The 12,974-nt window shown below is 39.3% G+C and overlaps 1 protein-coding gene across 2 annotated transcripts in view; it reads left to right on the top strand.

Moving 5' to 3' along the window:
* The window catches only part of inpp5e (inositol polyphosphate-5-phosphatase E), a 53,725-nt gene that overhangs the window by 36,939 nt on the left and 3,812 nt on the right, over positions 1 to 12,974 (top strand). Inside the window, exons 8-11 of one of the 2 annotated variants that reach the window (XM_039763863.1) lie at positions 3,178 to 3,339; positions 4,548 to 4,663; positions 7,320 to 7,456; positions 11,939 to 12,971. In XM_039763863.1, coding sequence (XP_039619797.1) covers positions 3,178 to 3,339; positions 4,548 to 4,663; positions 7,320 to 7,456; positions 11,939 to 11,990 — 467 coding nt within the window. In that variant the 3' untranslated portion in view covers positions 11,991 to 12,971. Of the gene's footprint in view, positions 1 to 3,177; positions 3,340 to 4,547; positions 4,664 to 7,319; positions 7,457 to 11,938; positions 12,972 to 12,974 lie in introns of those variants that run through there. The other variant, XM_039763862.1, reaches the window with a different exon arrangement.

Below are 12,974 nucleotides of genomic sequence, written 5' to 3' on the forward strand. Positions count from 1 at the left end.
TTTAGAGGTATTTGATCCACGTATGCAATAAGCTGCCGCTATCTCGGTATCTGATTTAAAGTCCTCTCCAATTATTTTAATAGTTCAGCTACAAATTTCACTGAGTTTCTCAGGTGGACCTTCTATTCTAATATTCCTTCTGCATCCATCTTCCAGAGCCGCAAGTCTGTCTCAGAGTTTTTTGCATTTGAAATTCGCAGCTGTAGCTTTTCCATCGCCGGTAGATGCCAAATGTTCTGCTGTTTCAGTTCGAGTCATGAATGTCTGCTTAACGTCTTCCAGCTGATCGGCAAGTTCTCTCAGTTTAGACGCATTTTCCTGAATGTGTTCCTCAATTTTTCCCAGTATACCTTTAAAGGTTGCATCAAAACGATTATATATACATTTTTCCAAGTCTTTATTATCCTGCCGCAGCCTCTCGTTTGTCTTGAGCAAGCCATTTATTTCTTTTTTCATATTTTTCTGAATGTCTTTCTTAAGCCCACTTATGGCCGTGGCCAATGTTGCGATCATTTTCTTCAGTTCGGACAAATCGTTTCGGCTTTCGTGTTCCACGGGTGAAGTGGCAATCCCGGTTATAGCCGATGCTTCCGGCTCGCAAGGAATGGATGAAAGCACGGACTGCAAGGCCACTTCTAGTTTCAAGTGATCTTCTGGAATCGGCGAGCTATTGTGACCTGCATCATTTGCACCTTCACTCCCATTTTCGCTCTCGACTGGTTGATGATGCAGTGGAGCGGTGTCCTGGGAAGTCTGTGCTTTCACCTGCCTATTCCAGGTCAGTCTCTGAAAGGCTGTACCTTGCACTTGGGCTTGATGTCTGTCTAGACTTGGGTGTAGCTTTGTTTCCTTTCCGTTTCTTTCTGACCTCCTTTCTTGTTACTCATGTTTATATACTGTAGTAGAAACTCATCAGGTTGGGTAAATGCAAGATACCTCGGGATAATAAGAAATAAGAGAAAAAATGAAGTGTGTGCAACGGAGCTCCGTTTCAGACGTCCATCTCCCGTAATGAACGAGACCGAAATTGTATAACTGCAAATAGAATAAAGAGTGTGTTTGTGTACATGATTTTGTAGGTTGTGTTATGAGGTAATCTTGAAATCATAATATCCCTGAAACTCTTAACAACATTATTTGATGTTAAACACCTGTAAGGACCTCTCTGTGTATTGAAAACTCTCTTGTGGTGACTTCTCTTGCATTACTAGCTTGTTACCTTATCTTACTGAACTGGAAAAATCCTAGCCCATCTGCCATAACACAGTGGGAAACAGGATGTGCTATTTCACTGTCACTTTTCATTAGAATTTGACAGGCTTTTATGAATGCTGCTCTTAATGTTGCGTGTTGAATCTCTGATGATCTTTAGGAATTCTTAGAGAACATCGATTTGATCTACATAAGATGTATCACAGTTTGTCTGGCTATCTTAGAATTATTTAAATGTATTATAATTTATTAAAGCCAGTAAAAATGATTTTAAAAGTTAACTTTTTTTAAAGTATAATAGGGCTTCACAAACATTTAAGCTGTAAACTAATAGAGTTAATTTTTTTTATCACATAAGGGTGGCAGAACTCAAAAAGAAATGTTTTGTACAACCCTGTATCATGGTTTTTGCTCTCAGAGGACTTGTTTGCTATAATCCTTCCAATCCCCCAAATAATATGGACGGCTAGTGTGACAAGTTTTGATTGTGTTTATAACGGAAATATGTCGCTGTGGGCAGCACAGAGCAATTACTACAAGACATTACCACCTGCTGTGTACACAGCAACGTTACTTAGAAGCTGAGGCCAGGTGACCTCTTTGACTTGTGTACTCATGCCAGCCAGTTTTCTGACACTTTCTTTCTCCACACTACTGTAAGTTTGTTTAAAATGCACACATTTGCCTCCATTATTGCCTTTTGTCCACACTTCCCATGAATTTGAAACCCTAAAAAATGGAGACTTTTGAAAGTGTTCTTCAGAGCCGTATACTTCTAAAATCACCAGCTCAGTGCTGTAATGTGGATGGGTGAACATGCCGACTCTAATTGCGCTCTGATTGGTTCATACTTACTGTGTTGCCTTTCCCTGACTGCATCCTGCTGCTCATTACATTTTCTCAACCCCTTCCTCACTTTATACTCGTGTATTACTGTCAATCCTACTTCATCATCAATTTTTTGTTTTTCATATTTGGAATTGCTGTTCTCCATTTTGTAAAAGCAAACTGCAAAAGAATGTCTAACATGCATGCATGCATGCCCAGTGTAGGTGAATGGCTACGTCATATGCATTTTCGGTCATTATAGTATGTGTAGAGAATTTCATTAACTATGTGAAAGCACTAGTATGAACAGAGAGAATTTTTCTTTAAAATCATCCTTTTAAATACAAATGTAGTAATGTGGATGCCTTATTGATAGTTGGTGCTGCACTTACTTTAGTTCAATACAATACATGTATCTTCAACATGGCTGAAAATTTGGTGTTATGCTGTCCATAAGATACACACCTTGTATTTTTTTTTTTATTATGGAAAAAATCCTTTACTCAAATTTGGTAGAGTGCAGCAGTTGTAGACCAATGTCCTTGTGTTCACAGCCTGGGCTCCTCTGTAGACCAAAGATGGCATGAAGGTATTTGGGGAGTTCCCCTTTTAAAAGTATCAGCGTCTGTCTGTTGAATAGATAGGTCTCCTCACCCATAATGATGTTAGACAAAGTTCCATGACACAAGACCCCATGGTATCACTGTCTTGGGGTCTGGCAAATCCAAGTTATTGCCAAGGTTCTCATGCTTATGTGAAACAACTTGACAAATGTGTATTGTACATGTATGTACGAGCTCATTTCCAGCTTATATTGATTCCATGGAATATGCACTAAAGACTGCTTAATCTTGTAAAATGTATTTCAAAAAGTTCACACCCTTTCTTATATATTCAGTGTCCTACCATCTTGCTTCATTTTCCTATTGTTCATTATAAGTGTATCATCATAATTCTGAATACTGTATATAAGTCTTTTGGAAGGCAACATAATAATTCCTATTAATTTAATGACATTAGAATGTTTAGCTGTTAACACATCCCCATAAGATCTTTACATTGCATCAATTATTGTATGTATATAAATAAATAAATAAATAAATAATGTTAAACAAACATTTTTTTTTTTGGGAATAGCTGATGTCACATCCCGTTATGATGAGGTGTTCTGGTTTGGTGACTTTAACTTCCGACTCAGCAAAGATCGTGGGTCAGTTGATGTCATTTTGAAAGAAGACCTCGGCTCAGACATGAGTAGACTTCTGCAGTACGATCAGCTGGCCAAGGAAATGAAAGATGGTATATGATTCCTAGCTACTGCTTATTATTTTTGTCCTCTCAAAAACCATGTTAATCTGACCCCACCATAAAACGAGACTTCCCACTCAGTCAATAAAGTAGGTATTTTTGTATGTGTAGCATGCTAGTACAGTAGTTAGCACTTTTACATTACTACTTCAAGGACCACAATTTGACTTGCAAAACAAATTTGCACTTCTGAACTGAACTTCTGAACCGTACTGGGGATGTAATTCAGCCAGTATGCAGACTTCAGTGTGCACCAACTGAAGTTAAAGTGCATACTAGAACTGGAGACATCTGTGGAATTAAAGATTTGGGTAAGCCACAAAGGCAATAGCCCAGTCGTGTTGTGTCCACATCAGGTCGTCACTGATACTGACTTGAGAAATGTAACGTTGGAGGCCCACCAGTTTAGACAGGAGTGTCATCAGCCTCCTGCTCCAAGCAATCTATGACCAGTTCCTTGACTGATGATGTTGTTGGAGCACCAGTATCTAAAGGGGAGCCTCATCTCTACAAACTTCCTGATGATCAGACCTACATTTAGTGTAGTGTTTCCAGATGAAGATGGTGCTGCGTGTCCACATAGTTGTAGGTGAACAAGGAATACAACAAGACAGTCAGTCAAATTCTGTGTTGGTGATTTGTGGTTATTCTGTTGTTTTTCCCCAAATCTGAAAGTCATACGTGCTTGACAAATTGTTTTTTTTTTTACCATTTTAACTATTTCAAATCTAGGTATATGTATTCACACAGTATGTCTTAGATATATTTTTGATTTTCACCAAATGCTGCACGAGTAGGCTTTAGCGCCCCATAACCCTCTTGTGGAAGAAGTGAGCTCACAGAATGGCCGACCGTTCAATGGACAGCAATACTCTTTAGGCACTGGGAGTCGTTCTCTCAAGCATTGCATAAAAGGCAGAGCGCCCCATTCTAGCACAGGGCCCACTAAAACGCACTCGCACTCGGCCAGTTTGCAGCTGCCAATCAACTGAACCAGCACTTCTTTATAATTTGGGTGGAAAAACAGATCCATACCAGTAGCAAATAGGTGTGCTAATTCAAGTCAGGGAACTGAATATGTAAGGCAGTATTGCTAATCACGTCATCACCATGCTACTCAAAACTTTATGCATTTTATTTTAAGTTCTATATGGCACATACAAGCTAATATTCTAACAAGTATATTTTTTTAATTATAGGTTCAGTTTTTAAAGGATTCAATGAGGCTGTGATTCAGTTTCCACCAACATACAAATTTGATACTGGATGTGACATCTATGACAGCACTACCAAGCAAAGAATACCATCATACACAGTAAGGACAATAAAAAAGGACATGACCAGACACCAAAAAAGCTTTTCAACTTTTTAAAAGGGACTGTCCTACCCTCAGCAGTCATTAGATTTTCTGAAGCTTTTTACTTTCTACAACTTAAGTAGTGTAAACTATTGCAAAAAAAAACAATAAGGTGTTGGAACTAAACACCCAACTGTACACTTTGGAAGAGTCCCCCCTTTTATTATTCTATTATTATTTTTTAATAAGAACACTCTTAGCAAGGTAATAATACATTTTGAGTGATTTGCTACTAAGTTACTAAAATGTAGTATTTTTAACTCTATTCATTGGTCAGAGCCACGATAAACTACAGACTTTAACTGAAGCTCAGTCGACACTTTAGGTGCGATAGTCGCAATGCGAGGCAGTCTGTGACTTTTTATAAAGAACAAGCAAACTATAGCGCAGTATTTGAGCTGTCAGCGTGAATATGTGCTTGGTGAATTTCAGAAAAGCTGGGAACAAAACTAAGTAGTCAGAGTGTAGATTTAAGCTAATGATACCACATGGAAAATTACAAAGTTGACAGTCAAAGTTTGCTTCATTAGTTTGGATTTTTATTACTTGCTCCACTTAAAACTATTTTTTTTCTTTCATTGTTTCAGGCACAGTTTTAGTTATACAAATCCATACCAAATGTAACTTCAGTATTTTGTTCTTGATATATTTTATTAAAATATCTTTTTTTTTATTTATTTAAATTGCTAGCCTTACTTACTGTCTCTGTTCCAGTATAGTTGTTTTTTTCCCGATGGTGGCTTGTGTATGTACTCGTATTTATTTTTGAGTAAATGGTTAAAGCTGGTCTGAAATAAGATGGGCAGTGGCCATCTTTTTGATCACACCATAATAAACTGCTCAAACAAATTAAAGGAACACTTTGAAAACACATCAGATCTCAATGGGAAAAAGAAATCCTCCTGGATATCTATACTGATATAGACTGGGTAATGTGTTAGGAACGAAAGGATGCCACATCGTTTGATGGAAATGAAAATGATCAACCTACAGAGCCCTGAATTCAAAGACGCCCCAAAAATCAGAGTGAAAAAATGATGTGGCAGGCTAGTCCATTTTGCCAAAATTTAATTGCAGCAACTCAAAATTGTACGCAGCACTTTCTATGGCCCCTGTGTTCTTGTATACATGCCTGACAACATCGGTGCATGCTTCTAATGAGATGACAGATGGTGTTGTGGGGGATCTCCTCCCAGATCTGGACCAGGGCATCACTGAGCTCCTGGACAGTCTGAGGTGCAACCTGGTGGCATTGGATGGACCAAAACATAATGTCCCAGAGGTGTTCTATTGGATTTAGGTCAGGAAAGTGTGGTGGCCAGTCAATGGTATCAATTCCTTCATCCTACAGGAACTGCCTGCATACTCTCACCACATGAGGCCAGGAATTGTCGTGCACCAGGAGCCACTGTACCAGCATAGGGTCTGACAATGGGTCCAAGGATTTCATCCTGATACCTAATGGCAGCCAAGGTGCCTTTGTCAAGCCTGTAGCGGTCTGTGTGACCCTCCATGGATATGCCTCCCCAGACAATCATTAACCCACCACCAAACTGCTCATGCTGAATGATGTTACAGGCAGCATAATGTTCTCCATGGCTTCTCCAGACCCTTTCACTTCTGTCACGTGCTCAGGATGAACCTGCTCTCATCTGTAAAAGCACAGGGCACCAGTGGTGCATCTGCCAATTCTGGTATTCTATGGCGAATGCCAATCGAGCTGCATGCTGCTGGGCAGTGAGCTCAGGGCCCATTAGAGGACATGGGGCCCTTGGGTCACCCTCATGAAGTCTTTCTGGTTGTTTGGTCAGAGACATTCACACCAGTGACCTGCTGGAGGTCATTTTGTAGGGCTCTGGCAGTGCTCATCCTGTTCCTCCTTGCCCAAAGGAGCAGATACTGGTCCTGCTGATGGGTTATGGACCTTCTAGGGCCCTCTCCAGCTCTCCTAGAGTAACTGCTTGTCTCCTAGAATCTCCTCCATGCCCTTGAGACTGTGCAGGGAGACACAGCAAACCTTCTGGCAATGACACGTATTGATGTGTCATCCTGGAGAAGTTGGACTACCTGTGCAACCTCTGTAGGGTCCAGGTATCACCTCATGCTACCAGTAGTGACACTGACTGTAGCCAAATGCAAAACTAGTGAAGAAACAGTCAGAAAAGATGAGGAGGGAAAAATGTCAGTGGCCTCCACCTGTTAAACCATTCCTGTTTTGGGGGTCATCTCATTGTTGTCCCTCTAGTGCATCTGTTGTTAATTTCATTAACACCACAGCAGCTGAAACTGATTAACAACCCCCTCTGCTACTTAACTGACCAGATCAATATCCCATAAGTTTCATTGACTTTATGCTATACTCTGATTAAAAAGTGTTCCTTTAATTCTTTTGAGCAGTATATTATAATTTTATTGAATTGTATGAATGATGAAAGATTAAACTATGTTTTGTCTGTCTCCTTCAGCAGACACTTATCATCAGGTTAATTTTCATACTTGTTGGAGCTGCATATTAACCCTACAGCTTACATTTGTAGTTATACATTTTGCTTCATCTCGTATAACCACTAACACGGGTTTTCACTTTTTTTCTTTCCCAATAATCATTGCAAAGGATCGTGTTCTATACAAAAGTCGCCATAAAGATGACATTAAGGTGGTGAAGTATGGCTGCTGCTCAACGATTAAAACGTCAGATCACAGACCAGTGATGGGAATGTTTCAGGTTAAACTGAGGCCAGGAAGGGACAAGTAAGTACATCATCATCATCAGCAGCAGCTAAATATTGTAATAATATCTTGAAGTAAGCATTTTATTGAAAAACCCCTCCAGATACCTTCATTGGTATAACCTTCTTTGTCTACTATGTAGTTAAACTCATTTTCCATTTTGTTTCAATTAATTTATTACTGATTATTTTTCTGTGCATCTATGAAGGGTACAGAAGTTGTTGATATTTTCCTATAACGATGATTACATATGAGAGATTTACATTTTGGAGATGTTTAATCCACAGAATCAGTCAATTAGTAACACTCAGTCCACAAGGTTGAAGCAAACTAGTCATTTTACAGTCACATTTCTATTTACATTTAACATAAAATCTGAAACATAATTCAAATAAATGTCTACCCCATTTATTTAGGGCAGAGTGGTAGGGTCAGTGAACTTTTAAATAACATTAGCCCACAGTCTCCTAAATCACACTATTCTAATGGTGTATTTAAAAATATTAACATTTGGCTCTGGTAGAACTTAAAAAGACGACCTGTTTGTTTTTTCTTCCTCCCCGCCCAAGTGTATCTCTTGGACGGTTGGCATGCAAGCCTGGCACCTACTCGTGGTATCACTGTATATTTATAACTTGTTCAACACAAAATTCAGGAAACAACAATGCACTGTTCAGTTCTGCCTTCCCTACAAATAACTTCAATAAATGATATAAATGAAACACAGATTTAACTTATAAAAATGCTATGGTATACTAAAAGAACGAACCAGTAGCTGATCAGTCAGCCAGCCAGTAAGAAGTAAGTAAGTTACAACAAAACACTTGCTACAGCGGTCCTCACGGATTGTCTGTTCCCCATCCATTACAGCTCCTTACACGAGTGTCAGACGTACTGAGCACCAAAACACAACATGACAGAGTTTACATATTGATACTTTATAGCAAAGAGCAAAAGGAGGTGACTGGAGTGCTGGAGAACATCAGTGATATAACAGATCGAAAATGATGTGGGAAGGTTATGCAACAACCGTTTACTTCAAACCAGTTACATTCACTTTTTTATCTGTTGGTCCTTCATACATTTAGACAGCAATCCCAAAGTGAGATGAAACTGGTTTCTAGAAATGACAAAAAAACAAGAACTGCATGTCTCCTCGCTTCTCTGATCTTTGAAAATAAGCACTAAACTTACCGAATCCTCACTCTCAGGAACAATAAGTCTCACCCGTGTATATACTGTACACTTACAGCAAATGTTATCTGACCAAAATAAATTAATGGCTCAGCTGGCACTGCTACACCTTTCCTTATGTGATTGTAACAACTTGGTTGGCGCCAACTGTGGACAGACATTTTTCCACATGTCCAAAGAAGTGTTCTTGTGCACTGGAAAGGCAGCACTGTTTGTGAGATTCTGTCCCAAGTATAAAACCGTCACTCCTAGAATCGGGTGCTTTACAACCACAGCCTGTGTTTGTGGAGGTGGGATTAGAGATTACCTCCCAGAACACCTCAGTCCTGCCTGCCTCCCTCCTCAGTTGGCAGAGTTACCAGCCACTTCCTGTAACCGTTACAAGTACAGGTTAAGAGCTGAACTCTGTACTAAGTGATCACCTCCAGAATTCGTGATGTCAACCTGTCGTGGAGAGAGGACTTAAAGCTGCAGGTTTGACATGTCAGGTGGCAGTAAGAAGACCCCGATTTTTCCCTATTTGTTTTTCACATGTATGCAGTTTAATGTTTCAATGTACTCTGACATTAGAGCATAGACAGTGAGACTGGCTTACTTCCCCAACTGTTAAGCTGTGCTTGAGACTGTTGTCTGTCATACAAGCAGTTGACTCTTAAGTTTGCATCAACCTTTAGGCTCCCTGTGTTGCAGAAAAGCTTGTTCCTTGAAAAGGACCTTGTTTATCACTCTGAAAATCACAGTATTTTACATTTTTAGTAGCCTAATTCCCTTTTTAAACTTGCAGGTTTTTTACTGGACTTGAACTGATAAAATTTCAATAAAAATGGAAAAATAGGGATGTTCTAAAACTTGACATTGTGTGTCTGAGTGGTATAAGCAACATCCATTCTTCTCTTTCAGTGTCGATAGAAACACTATTTATTATATTATGTTCAGGATTTGTTCTTTCAGACCAAATCTTTCTAACCATTTTAAGAGTCCAAGTTTTCCATTCAATGTTTATAACATGGCTTTGGAGCCAAGACAGAAACCAGCTCTAAAGTGGATGCAAAACATCAAACTATACATACACCAAGTCTCATTAATACGGAGATGGTTTATAATCACCATTTAACCTAACATATGGCTTGAGGATATGGAAGGAAACCTTAACATCCAAGGAGATGGGGGGTGAATGTATTAACTCCACAGGGTCAGTCATTTTTCCAGGACCTGGAATCTGGTCCCTGTCCTATAAGGTATCCATGCTGTCAAAGCAGCCCAGCAGTGACTGCCAATCTCGGCGTAAACTCAGTGCTTCAAGACATATGTAAGATAAACCAGTCAAAAGGAAAGGAGGAAACCAGTAGTGTTTAAAAATGTCAAGTTAACATTGTGCTCAAGCCTATAACAGCATATACCTATATATAACAGAATAAAGTGCACCGATTCAGTTTATTCACTTGTGATGGCTTCTTGAACCCAGTCAGGATGCATTATCCATTGTAACGGACATATGTCAGCATGAAACGGGAACATGCTTTAGTTTTTATACTACACTAGCAAAATACCCGCGCTTCGCAGCGGCAAAATACTGCCTTAAAATTTTTATTAAGAAGAAAAGTAAACCTTTTAAACTGAGGGAAAATATACCAATAATTATTTGTTAAGGATCTCTTTGTATGCCACGTTGTCAGTTCGGCCCTCCAGTTGTAATATGACCAAACTGTGTGCTGAGCTTACTCTTGAGCATGCAATGTACAGTTGGCCATGTGAACAGTAATCTTGTTTCAAATCTCACAGCTTGGATTGCTGCTGTCATAATCTGTTTGAGTTTCATGGTTTGTTTCAATTATGTTAGTATTTGTAGGACTTGTGTTGAAGTGACATTTGGCATCTGTCAAGCATTGTAAGTATACAACCGGTTTCATCGATAACTTCACATCCAGCTTTTGAGAGTTTAAACATTCATAAACATCAAAGTGTCGACCACTGAAATCGTCACCTGTGAATCTAAGATGTTTAAGAGGCATTGGCGGTTGTCGAAAGGTGTAAAATATTTGGTCATTTCGGTACACTTGAAAGCGACAACCGAACAATTCAGCGGCAGCCATCAACTCACATGCAGAACCATAGGTGAAGGGCTTAAGCATTTCACTCTTATAGTGCTCCTGTGCAGTATAATTATCTCCTGTACCGTCATCAGTCCACACCTTGAACCTGTCCCAGTCATTCAATACATAAGACACAATGTTCCTCCGGATATCAAGAGTGAGCCTGATATCACCATGCAATATGTAACACAGAGAATGGAAAAGGTAGGTGCCATCTCTGGGCATGGAAACCACTCAATAAGTGATAGTTCTTTGATCGATGGTGATCACCTCGATAGACATGTTAATGGGTGTACGGTTGGAAAGATAAAGGAAATGGGTACCTGAACAATGTAAAGTAAGTCTAAAATACTTACACAATAACTATAATCGTAATAATCGAACAATAAAATAGCAGAGAAGCCGTGGATTAAATAAAAAGGCCGCAGTTATCAGCAGGGAGACGTGAATACCGTGGCGAAGCAAGGAAGGGAATAAAGGGGACCGGAGTGAAGGACAGCTTTATATAGGCAGGCAGCCAGCAACGTGGGAGGTGACCGAGCTGCAGTCTATGGACATATATATGTACGCAAGTAGGATTCAGTTAGTACTGGGAACCCGCGTACCAAATTTCTTGAAGATGGGCCCATAGGTAACAAAGACTGTTGAAAAGTTCAATATGGCGGCCGACAGTGGTGTCATACCACCGAAATAAGTACGTACATTGGTTTTGTTTAGCACAGGGAAGCCGCCTCCAAATTTTGTGAAGATGGGGCCGTAAATAAGAAAGTTTAACATGACGGACGTTGTCGACTGTTATGACTGTTACGCGTAGAATTTCTAAATGAAACCTGCTTAACTTTTGTAAGTAAGCTGTAAGGAATGAGCCTGCCAAATTTCAGCCTTCTACCTACACGGGAAGTTGGAGAATTAGTGATGAGTCAGTGAGGGCTTTGCCTTTTATTAGTATAGATTCATGTTTCCCCTCCCACTTGATGTCCCAGCTCAGACTGAAGGATATCCTAAATTCCTATCAATTGCTTTGGGGGGATCCAAACTGAAACTGCACTAAATAGGACTATTGGGCTATATAATGAGGTACTGATAGCAAAAAGAAAGATTGAAAATAACACACAGAGACAGTGAGGGGTTTTAATTTTTTGTGTTTTTAGTGCAATGGAAAAGTTTGCGGTTTTGTGTGATAATGGTCATTTGTTCTTTTGCACACTTTACACAGACTTAAAGGATGTAGAGGACCTGGAAAAGAGTGCAAGGAGCAGGCAGCATGATGTAGACCCCCAACATGGAGCACAGGTCAAAGCAAACCTTTGAAAGGAGAGCTAAAGCTGGCTGGTGGAGTAGGTGAATGATCTCAAGAATCTAAGTAGAGCCCAGGCTTTCAGGACGTTCATGTCATCATGGCCCGTCCCCAACCTTTCAATTTTCATACACATGGTGCAAACTTACTGTATCTTAATTAGTAGGAAATTATGACTACCAGATTGTCAATCAGCTTGGAAAGTGACAGGCTAGTTGATTCAGTGTAATAACTCCAAATCTGTTCCTTTCCATTTACGGATGTCAGAGCCAGAAATGACTGTGTTCCAGTAAAACTAGCATAGCCACAGCTACAAGAGGGACAATACTGTATGTATGACGGTGTTAATGAGACACAGACAGTATAATACTACAGTACTTTTACTTGATGTTGATAACTCAGTGCAGCCATCTTGAAATTTGAGGTCAGAGTTGCTCCAAATTAATGTCCCAGGTTAAGTGGAATGCAGCATTAGTCCTATTGAACCTGTCAATTTGTTTTGTGGTGGTTCCCCTCCGTTTCTTTTATTTAATGTTAAAGACAAGGAAAACATTTTTTAAAAATAGTATATTGTATAAGGGTTGCTATATTCAGATAGTTTTTATGACATATTGAACACAGCAATAATGAAATATATACACTCCATCCAGGAGGAAACACAGATAAACATCCATCTTTGATTTTTAATTTTTACATTCTCACTATAAAAAAATGTAGGTTTCAGCTTCACAACAAGACGAGTCTCAATCCAAGCACCAATTTGTTTCAAAGTGTCATACGCAGTAGTACTGTACTTACCTTTGTTATGGTAAAGGAATTGGATCATTTTATGCAGTTATAAACTTTAAACTCAAAACTCAAATTTCTTTTGTTCTGACTAAGAATTACAAAAAAAAACAAAAAACCCAGAATCCTCATTAACTTGTTTCAAGTAAATGGCCTGCCTTTCCGATTT

This window comes from Polypterus senegalus, chromosome 9, assembly GCF_016835505.1.
Source record: "Polypterus senegalus isolate Bchr_013 chromosome 9, ASM1683550v1, whole genome shotgun sequence".
NCBI lineage: Eukaryota > Metazoa > Chordata > Cladistia > Polypteriformes > Polypteridae > Polypterus > Polypterus senegalus.